Genomic DNA, 18,098 nt, shown 5'->3' with positions numbered 1-18,098 from the left:
TTGGCAACCTGCAGTCCCTACCGTGGTGTGCTCATATCTTGCAGAGTTTACTGTTAAATAATCCTGGGTCGTCATGCTCTTTGGCTCATTCTTTCGTAGCTCCAGTCCTTGCTGTTTACCGCTTGTTCAGAGAAATCACATCACTGGCCGGTTGTCCTCGCATAGTCGCATTCCCAGGTTGACAGACGATCAGTGTGACAGTCCAGTCATTGTCATTTCCTCTGCAACCGTGCAGTTAACAAGCTGGACCCGTATGACAAGCAATGATATTGCCTTCGGAGTGGAGCAAATGATGCCTCTACCAGCTGAATCAGCAGTCGCCAGTAGTTGATCAGAAACTTCAGATGAACAGTTTCACTGTTTGGGATTGTACCTGCATAAGTCTGCACTGTATCTGCAAAACTGAAACAGACTACACCACCTTATCATCTGACCGTGTTTTGCTCATCTTCCCTGGCAGATTTGAGACACTCGATCGGTTTCAAAGATTTGCTGACTGGGAGCTTGAGCTGGAGGACGACAGGACATGAGCATCCAAGAATCAGAAGGTAACCAAACCACACTTGGAGCTGCCTGGCAACGCAAGCATGACCATTGAGCTCAGCTGATCATCCTCTATTGAGCATTGTTGCCATCATGCCCTAGAGCTGCTCCGGCAAAGGAAACAGGCCGGGTAGCAGCGGAGCCAGTTGCTGCGTTGAAAACCTTTCGCTTGGCATGCATGGGGACGCCACGCCACCACCGGGGGCTGGGCTTCGTCTTGTCGGCAGCGGCTGCGGCGCACATGATCGGTGGCAGGCGCCTGTCGACGACGGGACGGGATGGTTCCAGCTGCCGCTGCCGGTCGCCTCCCGCCAGCCGGGCTACCGGTGTAGTTTGCCTTGTTGTTTACCGCCGGCCTCCGCCTCACGTTCAGCTGCGCAGAGCCTGATGGATGGACGGCGGCCAAGAGCCGGAGGAATCTACCGGTTCTGCTTGGATTTACCCTTGGTTTCATCCGCCTGCGCTGCACGCTGCGTAGCAGGTACGTATACGTGACTACGTGTACATCTCTGTCCCATACAAATCTGAGTCATGCATGCATGTGGACCGTAGAGTACGGCTGGTGGGACACGCACGTCAGAGTTGCCTGTACTGTCGTATGTATCCCGTCCGAATCTTCAGCGCTACAAGTAGGTACTCTCTCCGTCCACGTTCAGAAAAAGAAAAACGTTCAGAAAAAGAAAAGAATGCAAGGATTCAAAAATTGTTAAAAAAGAATGTACTCTAACATGTACTAATAGCGTGGGTGCACGTAGCAATTGAAATTAGCAATTTAAGTTGATGCTAGCTAAGTGACTATAAAAATTTCTAGTAACTTCTTGAAGTGAGTTGGTGCTTGAGACTACCTTCAATTTAAAATATTGTTGGAGTATGGGTACATAGAAGTGAGTTGGTGCTTGAGACTACCTTCAATTTAAAATATTGTTGGAGTATGGGTACATACGTTATTTTACCTAGTTATTGGTTTGTGTGAAGAATGCTAAAATTGCATTCTTTTCGGAACGGAGCGAGTAGAGTCCGGGAGTCAGGAGTTGTGTAAAATCAAAAGTGGAACAGAACAACGCTTGCTCGCTAGAGATGCTAGTGTTTTCTTTCAGATTATACATGTTCTCTGCTGGGCTGCACTTTTATTTTCACTGTAGCTGAAAGTAACTGTAAACTGGATAGATCCTTCTACTTAGGATTCCTCCTGGTAACTACTAATTAAAGTGTGTAGCAAACTAGCAACACAGCTCATCCCTTTTCCCTATAAAGACAGCCTCCATCTTTCTCTACCAATGTCTAGGACAACACTCTTTTGGTAGATATAAGTTACAGCGCCGAGTTTTTACAGGCTTTTGGAAATCTCCTCATCTTTAGAGAGGGCTTTGGCATGCATGGGCATGATCGATGGATTCTCCTTGATCCAAACCGGTCCCACGGGGGCTCTGAAAGCCGGCAGCTCCTAATGATTCCTTCCCATTTAGCTTTTCCTCCTTTTTCTGCCATCGATCCATCTCTCGCTCCTGGCTCTCTGCTACTAGCTTTATCTGTGGAGATCTGAAATCTTTGCATCAGAATCTGCTGAGACATATGCATCAAGGGAGCTTGCTGGGACAATCATTGCTGGCAACATTCCTCCGTCACTTGGTTAATTCCCTGCATATGCATGCACTTCCTGGGCTCTTCTCTGTTGTGTTCCACAGAAGTATCCCAGGTTTGTGTCGCTGATGCGTGCTAAAAATATATTCACTTTCCTATATTGCCCCCTGGGTGGCATTTACAATGCCTTTCCGATAAATTAGGGATTTTTTTTTCTGTTGTTCACTCTGGAAATAGAGAGGGGTTTCACTGGCTTATTATGAGCTACGAGCCTACGATTGCTCTTCAAAAGGATTTATACAGTTTTTTGAAGCAACAGCTAAAATAGTGAAACTGCTCAGAAACAGGTCATTATTACTACCACAAGATTTATGTGCACACAGAACTTCTATATGTTGATGAATCATAACAACAAGTGTTATGTTTATGTCCTTATTTTGTACTATACATATACTTTTTTCTTTTTTTTCATGTCACTTGGTATGATCATATAAACATCCATTGGCTTTGTCCCTGCATACATATTAGTTGACACACAGAACATATGGCTTGGAATAACCTAACGCATCACATGATAACAAACTAGACCACCGTATGCATGTGTGCATTGCATCCATGCTTCAAGGAGACAGGCACGACATTGAGAACCATGCAACGAGCTGACGATTGATCAAGCAAGTGTTCAGTTGGCAGTAAATTTTGTGGCATAAAAGGGGACCAGCAGTGGCAAAATGTGGCGCTGAATGTTGTGGACTTCAATTTCCCGTGGCACCACACACTTGCGTAAGCAGGAAAGCCTGAAACATCTCTCAGAGCAGCAGTTCAAGGCTCATTATGTGATGGAACCACCCCCCATGTACCCGATATCATACTCGCTGACTGCAGCATCTTTACTTGCTTTCCATTTGTGATACACAACACATGAACTTGTTCGTAGAGAATAATGCCTTCAAAGTTCAAAGTTCTGCTTCCATCCAGCTACCTCAATAAATTGTTGCACCATATACGCGGCATGGTTGAGACTTCAAATGCCCCTGAATGTATCACATGCCATCAATTTTGCAGAAGCTGAAACATGCATGGCCGTTTATTTCTATCACCATTTTGTTTCTCATTAGAAAATAATATATATGGAAATCCATTTTGTTTGGATAAAATAATTTGCTGGACCTGAGAGTTGAGTGAGTCCATGTTTCTTTGACCGGTAGTGGACTGGTAGCCGGCCTGTAGGTGTGTCCTTAAAAGCTGAGCTTGCATAGGAGCTCCTCCCTCCGTCCAGAAAAGAATGCAATTCTAGGATTCAAAAATTATCAAAAAAAAAAGAATGCAACTCTAGCATGTACTAGTAGTGTGGGTGCACATAGCAATTTAAATTGTGAGTAAATGCTAGCTAAGTGCCTATAGAAATTTCTAGTAACTTCTTGAAGTGAGTTGGTGCGTGAGACTATCTTCCATTTAAAATATCGTTGGAGTAGGGATACATGTGTCATTTTACCTGATTATTGGTTTGTGTGAAGAACGAATTGCATTCTTTTCGGGACGAAGGAAGTAGCTACCAGTAGTAGTACTGCATGCTTTGAGATACCCTTTGCAACTAGTAAAATCAACACTGCTATATAGTTTACTCTTGTGTCCAACTTTTTTGACCATCTAGCACACACTGTCATTCGTCTAGGGTAAAAGGAAGATGGGTAGCCAATGCCAAGCCAGGCATGATTAGATTCTGCAAGGAAAGGCAGAAAGATCTATCTGTACTATATGCATTGCTTGGTACTCCGTATTATATAATCTAGACGAAAGGAAAAAAAACTCATTTCTTTTCGAAATGGATGCAGGTTCAGATCTCTGCCAAGCAGTCAATACACACAAGCAAACAACAGATGAAACTGTTGTCGTGTATGAGCTGAGAGGTGAGGTGAGAAGAGAAGGCCGGGGAGGCACTGGTGCATGTGACACTATGTGGAGCAACAGAGTTGCAGAAGAGTACCTGGCAGCCAAGGAAGAGCCCTTGGGCCTTGGCCATGCTCAATGCTCATGCACCTGTGAGGCTGTGACTCTCTCTATCTCTCTGGGAAAGAGAGAGAAGCAGTGAACTGTGCCGGAGAGAGAAAGATAGAGGATGATGCGCTGCACCCCCACAGGCCATGCGATGCTGCAGATCGGTAGCTCGGTTCAGCAAGCTCAAGTTTAAATGAGAGAGAGAAAGAGAAGAGAGATAGAGAGAGGGATCATGAGAGAGAGAGAGATAGAGAGAGAGATGTAGAGAGTTTGGAAGCTTCACGGATGTGAGCCCTGGCGTGCACTCACGTGTGGCAGTGCACGAGCTTGGACGCATGTCCTGTTGCCTCGCAGCACCCATACGCGCAGTTACAGAGGAGAGGACCCCTGTGCCCTGTCGCATGCATGCACGGGGCAGATGGGCTGCTTGATTGTTCCAGCCGGCCACCTCGCCCGTGCACCCCAGCTGCCGCTGCAGCGCCCTGTGAGATGTAATGGTGGATGACAACAGCATGGCATCCATGGAGGAGAAATGATCCCATACCACTTCGGTAAAGACCTATACACGTACTTGCTGGATGTCAATATAGTTCAACAACTTTCGCTATCATATCTAATCTAAGTATCTCTATTTTGGTTTATTTTTTCGTAGACATAAAGTTATGTACACATATTTCATGCTACTTTTAATTTGGTGATACGTATATACATCTAAAATAATAGCACAAGCAATTTACCGATGTCATGGAAAGTAGTGTGTTTGTTTGACTGTGGAAGGTTTAACTTCAGGCTGCAAGGTGCTGGCTGCTGTGTTCATCTAGTGCTGAGGATGTACAAAGTTTGCTAGAGAAGAGCTCCCTTTCACACAAGATGCATGGAGCCTTAGGCTCCGTTTGGCAGCAAGAATCAGTTCCGATTCTTGCCAGAAACTGGAGAAACGCTGCCAAACGTTGCAATCGAGAAACGTTTCAATGAAAATCACCGAGAAACGATTATGTCTTTCTGCCTTGAGAAGTGAAACGGCAAGAAGGTGGTTTCTCGTGATTCTATTCTTTCTTTCTTTTCTACTCTTTTATCTAGAAATATTTATACTTATACTGATATAAGAGTGCAATAATTTAAAATGGATGGCATTCGCATCGTTCTTCACCCACAAAAATTCTCAATATTTTTTGTAAAACCTATCCATTTATATAATTTTTCATACAAAATAATATTTCTTACCAACCTTTCATGAATCTGAATCCAAGCCTTTTAGCCAAACGATTCTACGGAGTGAATCTGATTCATCGGAGAAACGTTTCTTGAGAGAATTTGAATCCAAAACATTTCTGTGAGAATCTGGATCCATACCAAACGCACCCTTAGTATATCTACTACTACACTACAGGCACGCTCATCTAGTGCTTATAAGGTACTCCGCCTCTCAATGTCTTTTGTTTGAATGAAAACTTTGAACACATTTTTGCTATGGTTATCCTTGCCACAACTTTGTGGCGACAAATTGGCCACCTAACCTAGGCAAATACTTTGGGAAAAAGTAGTGTCCGTGACAAATGCATGGGTTAATTAGGAGGCTAATAAGTTAGTTAGACAAATTAAAGCTTTTGGTTGCTAAACACTGATTAACAAAACTGCGGTAGTCTAAGCTTATGTGTGGCAAAAACCTTAGGTTGCAGCGTAAAAGCAGGCATTGACGTGCAAAAGACCACAAATGGAAGAAGAACATGAGAGAGAAAGAGACAGTGAGAGAGATATATGTGCGCATGTGTAAGTTTGGAAAAAGTAGGACTTAGAGAGCAGTGGTGATTTCACATCTTTACAGCTCCTTTTATGCATGTGTGCAAGGACTTTAATCAGTTTTCCCTAATGCTCTGACTTCTGACCGCTCCCCCTATCTCTTTCTCTCCCTCTAATAGCCCTGCTTTCCCTCTCTTTCTATGATAAAGAGAAGGAAATGTTCTCTGAAAAGCTTCCTTTGTCTGGCGAGCGACCTCCCCATCTTTGGAGTGTCTTTTTCGCCTTTTCCGTGTCCCTACACGAAAAAGCTCCCTTGCGCATAGAGATGGTGAAAGAAGAATCAACCTTTCATGCAATGCAGCCACAGCAAAAGATTTGCATTGGCATTCCCATCCAACAAGCAGCTCTAGCTACTTCTAGACCTCCAGTACTACTCTAGGTAGTGTAGTGCTAGCACCAGTACATACAAGGGACAAACAGTAACATACACACATATGCATTGCCTTTGAATGGAAAAAAAAAAGTGTACTGTAGCTGTGGACCTGCTAGGTATAGTAGGCACCGTATGGCTGAGGATGTTCTTAGACTAGCCTTCAAACTCTGATGCAAACCATCAAGGGCCGGCTACATTAGACTATATAGGAAGTAGGAACAGCTAGCATAAACATCTAGATCTCTCTCTTTAATCAAGTACACGCCTAATTGTCTAATCCTCCACATTGTATTGCAGGTATGTGAGTGGCAATCATGCTAAAGTCCAAGATTGCAGCTGTTCTCTATGCAGCCTAGGGAGCCGGGAGAAGCTTTCACATACACATTTTGGTCTTTCCTCTACCTTCACATGACCTCTATGCGTGTGCTGTGTGCATCTCTTGCCCTATATGCCTGATCTAATCTACTCCTAGACAAACAGCTCCAACTTTTGCAAAGTGCGTGCTGCCGTCTCTTCTTCCAGTCATCCAGTGAGTATTTTATACATCTTGCTCTCTCTTGTTCTAATCACCTTAATTATGCCCCTAACTAGCTAGTGTCAGTTCACTGCACGAATACACATATGTTCTTTAACATACAGACAACAGTATCACATCAAAACTGTTTGCGCACATATACATGCACGTATATAATAAGCACTGCAGTATCTTTCTCATGCATGCATGCAATGCAATGCGATGATATGATAAAGAATGGGTGGTATTTCAGAGCGAGGAATCTCGAGATGGGAGAGACGTTAGTTGTTGTGATTTGTGCGGCACGAATACATGTCTAGAAAACTGGTTTTTAACGGCATCTGGGCATGGCGTGTCATCTGCAGATAATGTTGGCCCGCCTGATCTAGAGAAGAAGATGACAACATTCTTTGCATGGTGCATGATATGATCTCTCCCTCTCCCTCTAGCCAGTCACTCTCAGAGGCAGCCCATCACAAATATAAAAGTAAGCATATGAAATAAAAATAATCTCTCTCACAGCAGCAGGCAGTGAGGCAGGCAGGCAGCAGTGTTCTTTTGTGGGCTTATTATTTTATGCATATTTCCCCAGTCAAAGATAGATCTAGACCTGGCAGCACTGGGCCACATGTGGGCATGGGGATAGGTCATGTGATGTACTCACAATGTGTCTACCACAAACATATGATTAAAGCAACCTTGTCATATGTGGAACAGAATCTTCCATAATATTCAAACCCCGCAGCCAATCCACACTGCGCACACTGCACTGCCGCACTGAACCAAATAGTTGCGTTGCATTGCGCCACATACATGCATCCCTGCCTGCTGCTGCAATGCTATGCCTCAAATTGTACCTCTAGCAAATAGTTTCTAATGAATTCTTTCTTATATGCATGATTTCTTTGTTTCTTCTTTGTCATCTTTATTTAAGAGAACTGCATACATTATAGGATGTATTGCCTTTTGTATATATACAAGAAGGTACATACATACGTACGGTAGCCAGGGGGCAGTGTACAACTAAAATGTACTGCATGCATTAGGCCACATGCTATGTAGTAGCTGGCCAGGTGGCTCCTGCATGCATTGTATTGATGCGCAATGCATGTTGCTTGCAGCCTGTGGCATGCAACTGATGAGTACTTGCATGCCAAGACCTAGCAAGCTAGCTTCATCTATTGATCACCTGCAGGCAGGCAGGCAGGCAGACGGAGCCCCTGGAATTAATGGTTCTTGTGTTGTTGGGTGTAGCTAGCAGTTTGACTGCGCTGCATTGCTGCTTCAATTGATCACAGCTAGTTTGCAAGGCATGAAAGAAGAAGGAAATGAGGAGGCCACACAACAGTTGATTAGTATTGCTGCTCTATTTGCTAGCTTTGATCTTTCAAGGTTCATCTAATGAAGAATCAATTTGAAGTTTGAAGTACTCGCTCGCTCTCACTCTGGGCAGCTGGCTGGCCGGCTAGCAGTGACTGTGCAACTCATCAGCTCATGATGCTATGTACACGCATGCTGGGACCGAAAGACTTTGTTTTGTTTGGTTCAATGCCGGTTGGAAAGTTGGGAAGAGAGGAATCATGCATCAGGAATGTTTGTTTGCTTGCACATTGATATGATATTAATGGAAGCAGCAGCCTTGCCTTGCATCACACACTCCCATGCATGGATGGATGCAGACGCAGAGACTTGCAGGCCTGGGAGGCCGGGACGAAGGGCCGGCGATAGAAAATGAAAATGATGCTGGACCTTCATTGCCCTGCCTCAAAAGTGGATCGATCGATAGATGGTCATAACTACTCACTCCATCCAGGCATTCACTGCAACTGCAAAGCAGCCCCTGGCGAGCCTCTGGGGTCAGGTCAGGTCAGCTGGTATGTTGCTGTTCCATGGAAGAAGCAAGTCACGGGGCTGCCTTGAAACTTGCAAGCAGGAGGCGCCAGCATCAGCAGCTGCACGAACCAAAAGTATCTCTCGTTCTTCACAACCAAGCATCAGCAGGAGTACGCGGCTAGCCTAGCAGTGGAGGCGCAGCAGCAGCAGCTAGGAGTAGGTGGGGAGAAGCAAGGGAGAACAATTTGGTCACTAAATACCATGAGGATACGGGCCGTGCGCGCGGTGCAGTGCATGCGCTCGCAATTATCTTTTTCTCTCTGCGGCGGATCGGAGCGGAGGGATTCCTCCGATCCTCCAGCAGCCATGGCAGCGGCAGCAGCTGCGTGCGGCGTGCTCTGCTCATCTGCAGCTAGCTGCGTCGTCTTTTCTCTTTTCCGTCCCCTCCTTTTTCCTTGTTTATTTGTATCTGAGATGTGTGTGATCCACGGACCACGGATCACGTCAAATCGCCGGCCGGCCGATGGATGGAATGGCTCGGCGACGCGAGTGACGCGCGGCGGAGGACGAGGACATTCACGGAGACTCGCTTTTGGATGCATCTGTTGAACGCCTCCTGTTCACCTCGATCCCAAATTAAAGGCAAAGGCCGCCCCCAGCACCAGCAGGCACCCGGACGATACAGCAATAGTATTGTTGGCAATGCTGCTAGATTCCAGACTTTCCAGTAGCACTGCAGCGTTTACTTACAGGGAGGGGAATATAGTTTGTTGTTAAGTAGCAAGATGATAAAGATTTACTATAGCTACGTCAAGAGATTCACATTTGCATTTCTTTCTGCCGATCGAAAGTGTCGATATATGTTCTGCTCAATAAAAAAAAAATGTTCCGCTCAAGTAAAAAGGAAAATATTCCACTCAAGAAAAAAAAAACTCTACCAGGCGAATTTGTTAATGTTCTTCTCAAGGACAAATGTTCTGTTTATTAAGGAAAAAATGTGCAGCTTTATGAGAAAGTTGCTTCAGGTTGAGTAAAAAAGTTACTAAGTTGGTCTGAACAGTTCAATACAGATCCAACATTGTCGTACACAGGGTGGTTACCTTGCAGGCATGGTATTCTAATTCTTGATTCATGACTGAATGTAGTGTTTTGAAAATTTGTTCATGCTATGTGTATTCTTATGACAATAATAAGAATCTAGGAAAGGTGTACTTTTTGCCATACTCTTGAGTAAATAAATGCGGTGTTCTAAAATTTATTAAGCTACAAATATGCCAGTCAAGAAAGAAGTTGACAAGATAAGTCTGTCTTACAACTCATAACTCTTGGTTGACTTTAGTTTTCTACCCTCAGGCCTCAATGCAACTACAACTATGCCGTTTGTTTTTCAACTTTTAATCGGTAATTCATTTTTGGGTGAAATGGCGTCGATGTACCATGGTTGATTAGTTTTGGGTGACATGAATACATGATGGCGCTGATGTACCTAATTGCTAAAATAACATTTGACTTCTAACAATCTGTAATGAATGGCTTAAAAACTCTAAAAATTTCTTATTTGTACCGAGTAGTAGTAGAGTATTTGCAATTAAATATTTTCGTTTGAGTTATATTTCACTCTAAATTACAATATATTTAGAATATATGTATATTCTATAGTGCAAGTAAAAAAAAATCAAAATATCTTTTCTTGGTAACATCATCACATTAGCGCTATTCTAACCAAAACCACTCAAGTTCGAGCTAAGATTAAAAGGTGAACTGTTTAAATGTTGAGGATTAAAAATTGAGCGGTTTGATATGTGATGTTGAAAACTAACTAGGACTAGAGCTGAAAGTTGCATGGACTTTTTTCCAAGAAGAAGGAGAAGTTGTGAATGCTAAATCAGCCTCATGAGTCATGACATCTCTTTTCCAAAGGATCTTCAAGAGATCCAACGGCGAGAAGTCTGCGCCCTAGGTTTATGCACAACTTGCAATGTTAAACGCGATTATTATTATACACTACTTGATCTCCTGGAAGCAACACGTATGCCCTAGCTAGGAGTTAACAAGTATACATGGAGCGACACGAGTGAGAGGGTAATGCCAAAAGAAGGACGACCTAAGCTAAGCTAGCAATGGAAGGAAGAGCTTCTCTCTCCTCGCAACCATCATCTTCTTCCGTTCTTCTCTCCAACAGGCAACAGCTAGCTAGCACACTGGGGCAGGGCAGAGCAGAGCAGAGCACCCACACCACCCTGCACTGCTCCTGCACAGATATCCATGCATATGCATATATAATGATGAGTGAGAGAGAGGGTAGGGCAAGCAGGGGTCCAGGCAGTGGCCTGAGCCCTGACCCACACGAGAGAGAATATTTGAAGGGGCTCGGCTCGTGGGGTGTGTGTGCGGGCGCATGTGTTTATGTGTGCGAGTGCGAGACAGTGAGACTGGAGATAGAGCTAAAGAGCGGCAGCCTTTCTTTCTTTCTCCTCTCTCTCTCTCTCTTCATCTCTCTCACACACATATTCTCTCTCCTCGTCTCTGTGTAGCTACTAGCTTATATTGCCGCTTCCGTCCTTGGCTCTCGCTCACCTCTCCTTCCATCTTCTTCTTCTTCTTCTCGTCCTCCTCGATCCCTCCCTACCGAGCTACACACGGCTGCAAGAAAGAAACAAAGAAAGAGAGAGGCCCGCCGATCGAATCAAATCAGATCGATAGCTTTGTGCCATGGCTTTCCTGGTGGAGCGGTGCGGCGAGATGGTTGTGTCGATGGAGACCTCGCCGACGCACGCGAAGCCGGTGCCGGCGCCGTTCCTGACCAAGACGTACCAGCTGGTGGACGACCCCTGCACCGACCACATCGTGTCGTGGGGCGAGGACGACACCACCTTCGTGGTGTGGCGCCCGCCCGAGTTCGCGCGCGACCTCCTCCCCAACTACTTCAAGCACAACAACTTCTCCAGCTTCGTCAGGCAGCTCAACACCTATGTAAGCTCTTATCTTGCTTCTCAGCATCTAGCTGTTCTTGATTCTATTGTTGGCAAATGTGTTTGGCTTTGTTTTCTTGATGTGTGCATTGTTGTTGTTTCATCTTGTTTTGGTTGGGTTTTTGTTTGGTCAATGCATTATATTGCCGCATCTCTAGCTAGATTATTGCTTGTAGTGTTTCCTAGAAAGTGACAAGCGAGCAAGCAAAAGTTTTTGGTACTCTTTTCCACCGGATTTGGTTGCACTATGTCTACACTACTGCACTCTGCTGCAGGATGGGAAGGCATTGGTGTGACCTGCCAACTAGACCGTCGATTTCTTGCTCCCTAGCATGTGACAAGATATGAGAGGAGCGAGCAATGCATGCATGCATTTATTTGTGCCTTGCATTTCTCTCCACTGTTCTTGGGCTTAGCTTTCTGGTTGACTTGCTGAAAGGGACTTCTTCGTTAATTTGCTTCAATTCAAGGAATTATGTTAGAAGATTTTAATTACACTTTATTTATATAGCCTTCAAAATCAAAATAAAATTTTTTGTTTGATTCTGTACCATGATACTGTTTGGGTACTACGTACTGCCTGGTTCTTTTTGTATACTTCTTGATCTGTTTTCTTCACTTCTTGTCTCAAGGTCTCAACAACCTTTGACCTGATGCGAATCTTCTCCCCCATTTTCTGTGAGCTACTAAATCCCATGTCACAACTCACAAATGTGCATGCATAGAAAATGCTACATAGATTTTATGCGCATGCAAAGAATGTACACATGGCCGGAATCCTTTATTTGTATCTGTAGTCTCACTCCCAATCATTGGGAAAAGATTGGCACAAAAATGAAATACAGAGAGATACACCCTATGGTATTCTGTGCCAACCAGTATATACCATGCATTGCATTACATACCACCCCACATGACGTGACTAGCAGTTGACTGCATAGTAGTCGCACACACATGCACACAGCAGCTTTGAGCATTCATCGTCTACCACACATTTCTCTTGCTATAGCTCGATGTGTACGTGCATCTGCCATGTTTGATTGCTGCAATTGCAATGTGCTGTTGTGAAACAGTGTCGTCGATCTCATTAATTGATTCCTCATTTTTGTACCAACACAAACTCATTGCAAGGAAAAATGCTGAAATTTTTCTTTTTGTATTTGCTGTTTGTCGCAGGGTTTTAGGAAGATAGTGGCAGATCGGTGGGAGTTTGCCAACGAGTTCTTCAGGAAGGGAGCCAAGCACCTCCTCGCCGAGATCCACCGGAGGAAGTCGTCGCAGCCGCTGCCGACGCCGCTGCCACCGCACCAGCCCTACCACCACCACCACCACCATCTCCACCACCACCACCTCAACCCCTTCTCCCCGCCGCCGCCGCCTCCAACCCAACCGGTGTATCATTTCCAAGAAGAGCCCGCCGCCGCGCACGGCGTCCACGGCGGCAGCAATGGTGGTGACGGCAGCGGCGGTGGGGACTTCTTGGCAGCGCTGTCGGAGGACAACCGCCAGCTGCGGCGGCGCAACTCGCTTCTGCTGTCGGAGCTGGCGCACATGAAGAAGCTCTACAACGACATTATCTACTTCCTGCAGAACCACGTGGCGCCGGTGACGAGCCCCTCGTCGGCGGCGCACCACGCGTCCCTGCCCAGCGCCGGCGCCGCGTCCTCCTGCAGGCTGATGGAGCTGGACCCGGGCTCCCCTTCCCCGCCGCCGCGGCCGGAGGCGGCGGAGGACGCCGGTGACGGCACGGTGAAGCTGTTCGGCGTGGCGCTGCAGGGCAAGAAGAAGAAGCGGGCGCACCGAGAGGACGGCGACGACGACCATGAGCAGGGAAGCAGCGAGGTCTAACCGCCGGCCGGCCGGCCGGCCGGATTGCTCTCGTCTCGTGTACATATAGAGATCAGACCAGAGAGGAGTAGTTGCATCGCTAGCTCGCTAGCTAGGCTTTGGTAATTTCTTTTGAGTGCGTGTACTGAGATTAATTTGCAAGCTAAGTGTTGATTAGTCCGAGTAAAACTAACAAGGATGCATGCTTGCGTGCATGGATGAATCGATCGAAGTTAAGTTGTTCCAGAGGCTTGCAGTTGCACCAACTTCAATTCTTCTGTTCTTTCTTGCTGTGCATGGGATGGATTGTGCTTTGCTGATGCTCTCTTGCTCACGCATGAAACTATGTAAGGACTAGTGAGCATGAAACTATGAAAGGACTAGTTAGACTACTCAGTTTCTAAATGCATGCTAAGCAGTCCAGATAAAGCTTTCAAGGCTTATTGGTTTTGCTGGAATTATTCCTTAAGATCTTTTTTTGGAAGAAATACTTCTTGCTAAAATCTATCAAAATTCTTTTGGCGTCAACTTATCACCTTTGGATATGCTTCAGGTTTCGTGTGCCAACATATCCATGCAATCTCCAGCTCCGGAGATGGATTATTTACGAGGGAGCTTAGTTATTAGGGTTCACTGCAATTTGAAGTACACTATATACACTGCAAGTCACTAGCAACTCCCTGCTACATATGTTTTAGCACATTGTCTTTCGACAGGAATTGTATATTGCTGAAATAACTTTTGTACACACTCACCAGAAACAAAGAAAAAGAAAAAAAAACTCCATATCATTCTCAAACAACTGATTATTTTTAAAAGATATTAATCCAAGATGCTCAGCATTCTATCTTAATTCCAGGAATGACAAAGTATGTAAACACAGCACAAATACAGTATAGCAGCAGCAACACAAAGTAGTGTGTGTCTGAACGGTTGATATCTAGCTCCCGCAGCAGTTACATGCTATACATACACAACTGTTTGGTTCACAGGTGTTGATAAACATAGTCACCCACCACCAAGATAAAAATTAAAAAGAAAATGAAGGAACAAACCAATTAAGCACCACTGTAACTGAACTGAAGAACACGGTGTGTACAAGAGCAGTCATATCTGAAGCTAATTTCGAGCTGACTTAAGATGATATGATACGCTTGTGTTGTTACCCTTCTGTCATGCCAACATAGTATATAATGCATCCGTCTCAAGCCATTATGTCATCTCACAAATGGTAAGCACTCAGTCATCTTTGTGAAACCTTTGAGATCAGTGATGTGGCAATTAAGCTGTATCTACAAAACACTGTCAGTCATCTGTATAAACTGGTTCTTGCCAATCTTTGGTATTCTTCTTAGGATCATCACAGAGAGCAAGATCCTTGTCAAACTCTTTCATTGTCTTCACAAACGTCTTGGCACCTTGCATGATCAACCTTTCCACCATGAATAGCTGATAATTGTTCTCAATTATCGGAGCCAATATACTGCTGAAGTTAGATGAATATGCTAGCTTGTACCTGTATGCATAGCAAACCATCATTAGAGATGCAAACAGTGTAGTATCTTGTCCCAAGAGAGCCCATGCAAATGCTGTATTGCTCACTGCTACGCAAATACTACCTTTATATCAGCAGTCCATGGTGATAGTTCCATGAGAAAGATGAAACCATCCATTACTCATGAGTCATAACAAATTTAAACATTCGAAATTTATTACTCCTTCTGTTTCTAAATGTTTGAAACTGTTGACTTTTGGACACAACGCTTGATCATTCTATTAAAAGAAACAGTGTAAGTATCATTTTTTTTTTGCTGTGACTTGTTTTATCATTAAAGGTACTTTAAGCATGACTTATGTTTTTGCATATTTGCACTGCATTTTTTAATAAGACAAAAGGCCCAACTTGGTGACCAAAAGTCAACAGTGTCAAACATTTACAAACAGAGGGAGTATACTTAGGTAATTACTCAGGAATGCAGTTCCTGAAGTAACAGGAATCGTGAAACCTAAGTCAAGCAGGATACCATATGAGAACCGGGCTCAAACCCTGATGATCACGGTTTGGTGTTCCCCTTTCTTAAGGCAAATCCAGGGATTTTTGCTCCCGTGGTTGAGTTTTTTTAGCAGGAATACATTCTGGGGCTACATGTTGGTGCATGGACGGATATACCCTGAAATAGACTCCATTGGAACAAGTCCTCAAAATTTCCTTGATGTATGAGATGCATGTGCGAGAAGAGTACATATAAGGTGTCAGTCACTCGGTCTTACCTGTCTGATAGAGGTGAAAAGAAGCCTGGGGTCCTTTCATTTGAGGCAATGAAAAGAGTGCGACCTGGTCTAACCCACTTTGCAATTCTTTTCTTGATAAACTCAGGGCGAGTATCTCTGTCAAGATGAGGATGAAGACTTCGCTCAACACCAAATCTATCTTTCCTATTCTTCAGTAGGTCACCTCGTCTCACATGAATAGCATCATAATCACCAAGTATCTCTTTCATCTGAAGAGAGTACACAAATTTAGAGGCAGAATATAGCATGCTGTATTGAATAAGTCAATATTTCTAAAAGAATATTGAACACATGAGACATGTTCACAGGGCTACAAAGACCAAAGAAAGGTAGCAAGTTTCTTCTACAAAATTCCTTTCAGAAGGCAGTACACAACCTTGTTTCAGAAACCAAAAAAAAAGTGGTACAACATTAAAATAGGGTTTGAAATTCCTTTAGCATAAGCAGACCTATATGCACAGAAAGCAGTAATACCATGACACACCCTATTCCAAGAATAAATGTGGCAGCATGACATGTCATGATAGCTTGATATGATAATATACTGAATGAAGTAATCATTCACTGCTTGCTATCGAGTTTAAACAGGCAGACTGGCAGAGGCCAGTTGCTGCCCATGACACATAACATGCTACATTCAAATGACATAACTACTACAGTGTATAGGACAGTAAGCGGTATGTTCATAACAGGACGTGGAAACATCAGTGCTTCTAACCGGGAATCTGACAAAAAGCCTACTCTGGTACCTGGGCACGTTGAATTAGTGATGCTACTGTTTTCTCCATCAGGCATCAGGCATAAAGAGATGAATTTCCACGTGACAGTTAATGATGGGTTAACAGAACAATATGATTCAACAAATTAGCACATAACAGAAGTAAGAATAAGATTTTGAGCTAAGAAAGACAGTGGGGAAAGGTTATTTTCCTAGTGGGTTGGTGTGGCCACTTTCATTTAAAATATTTGTTAAACTAAACAGAAGTCAATCTCATAATGACATACCTTGTTTGCCGCATCCCTCAGTTTCTTTGTTGCCATTGTTGGCAGGAATGTGTAAGGTAACATCACAGAGCTGCGCTTGGTCCGGTCCTTGCACTCCATAAACCTGAACTGCAATGATGATTAAAGTCTATACCTGAAGTTTATGCATTACATGATAGGCATGAATAGCTGTTACTATGACATTAAGCTAATTCTTGGATGCAGGTAATATGGCATTTACTCATAGGGAACTAGTATAATTATTCCTTACCAAGCAAGAGGACTTGCTGTGCGATTTATGAGGAGAGCACTTGAATAATTTGGATTTTCTTTGAGTTCAACTCTGCTAACTCCCTGCACATCCACCACACCAGCCTCTCCTAGTTTTGTACTTCTTGATATTATCTCATACCATGATCGTGGATTATCCAAAATAACTGGTACAGTTCTTGATATGAGGTCTAAATCATATAAAGATTCCATTGCGCAAGAACCCGTTTCCCATCTGTGAAGACATCGAGTATTAGATAGAATCGTTTCCAACTAAGAAAAACCAATATGCAGAATTGCAGATGCAGATCAGGTGCATAAGAAGCGAAACCTTTGCTCTGAAGTTGCATTGCTTGAGTGGAGGATTCCCTTTGTATTGTGCGCTGAACTAAGGCACATCCTTAAAGGCATGACGAGTACCCTGCAGAATGGTGCCATTGCACATTAGCATAATCCAAATTGCACGAAAATTGAAGAAACTGAAAACTTGAAAATCCAACAGAACCCCTGTTTTCTTGCAATCTGTTTCTTATGTATCTTCTAATTGGCCTAAAAGATCGATGCAATTTGGAATCAAATCGATAAGGCGATGTTCAACAACCGTGAACCCATTTCTCGACGCGAACAACCACCTAGCTACCTCAACGCGGGAGAAGAGGAGAGGACGAATCGACGAAAACAAATTACCTGTCGAGGAAGAGGGCCTCCTCGAGGGCGCAGCGGAGGCTGGACTCCTGGTGCCCGAGCCCGGCGCAGGAGCCGCAATGCTTTCCGGGGCAGTCTACGCGGCGGCCCCAGTACAGGTACCTCCGATTGCTGTCCCGCTTGTCGACATCCCGGGGCGGGAACCCCAGGAAGGAGAGCGTGTCCGTGAAGGACACCGTATCGGTGAATGACAGGAGGCACAGGATGGAGACGGCCGCCGCGACCGTGATCCCCGCCAGGAGTGCCCTCTTAAGCGGCAGCGGCAGCGGCCCCTGCCTGCGGCCGCCGGTGATACGGGGATGGATCGCCATGGGAGGTGAGGAACTGCTCTCTATTTTTTGTGGGAGAATACGAGGAAGAAGGAGAGGAAGGTGTCTAATGTGCTGGGCTGTATATGGTTCCGCTA

General features: G+C 44.5%; 2 protein-coding genes across 2 annotated transcripts; one reads left to right on the top strand and one right to left on the bottom strand.

Annotated features, from left to right (window-relative positions):
* The first annotated feature begins 10,948 nt into the window (after positions 1-10,948).
* Positions 10,949-13,713, top strand: LOC117845281 (heat stress transcription factor B-4b). The gene is made up of 2 exons (XM_034726256.2): positions 10,949-11,615; positions 12,791-13,713. Exons 1-2 carry the CDS (start codon positions 11,355-11,357, stop codon positions 13,460-13,462), a joined length of 933 nt encoding a protein of 310 aa, XP_034582147.1. The 5' UTR covers positions 10,949-11,354; the 3' UTR covers positions 13,463-13,713.
* A 516-nt stretch (positions 13,714-14,229) lies between these two features.
* Positions 14,230-18,062, bottom strand: LOC117845280 (uncharacterized). The gene is made up of 6 exons (XM_034726255.2): positions 17,675-18,062; positions 17,319-17,408; positions 16,989-17,222; positions 16,739-16,841; positions 15,713-15,942; positions 14,230-14,957 (listed from the first exon to the last, which is right to left on the bottom strand). Exons 1-6 carry the CDS (start codon positions 18,001-18,003, stop codon positions 14,747-14,749), a joined length of 1,197 nt encoding a protein of 398 aa, XP_034582146.1. The 5' UTR covers positions 18,004-18,062; the 3' UTR covers positions 14,230-14,746.
* Positions 18,063-18,098: the final 36 nt, after the last annotated feature.

This window comes from Setaria viridis, chromosome 2 (assembly GCF_005286985.2).
Source record: "Setaria viridis chromosome 2, Setaria_viridis_v4.0, whole genome shotgun sequence".
In the NCBI taxonomy this organism is placed as follows: Eukaryota; Viridiplantae; Streptophyta; class Magnoliopsida; order Poales; family Poaceae; genus Setaria; species Setaria viridis.
Note: the sequence above shows the minus strand (reverse complement) of the source record. Positions and strands in the feature narration are given on the sequence as shown.

Excerpts from the sequence above, each read along its gene's own strand:
- LOC117845280 (XM_034726255.2), bottom strand. The coding sequence starts at position 18,003 with ATGGCGATCCATCCCCGTATCACCGGCGGCCGCAGGCAGGGGCCGCTG. Across the intron at positions 16,842-16,988 it reads ACAGCAAGTCCTCTTGCTTG|GTTTATGGAGTGCAAGGACC; the intron begins GTAAGGAATAAT and ends ATTGCAGTTCAG. Across the intron at positions 14,958-15,712 it reads TTTTCACCTCTATCAGACAG|GTACAAGCTAGCATATTCAT; the intron begins GTAAGACCGAGT and ends CTATGCATACAG.
- LOC117845281 (XM_034726256.2), top strand. The coding sequence starts at position 11,355 with ATGGCTTTCCTGGTGGAGCGGTGCGGCGAGATGGTTGTGTCGATGGAG. Across the intron at positions 11,616-12,790 it reads TCAGGCAGCTCAACACCTAT|GGTTTTAGGAAGATAGTGGC; the intron begins GTAAGCTCTTAT and ends TGTTTGTCGCAG.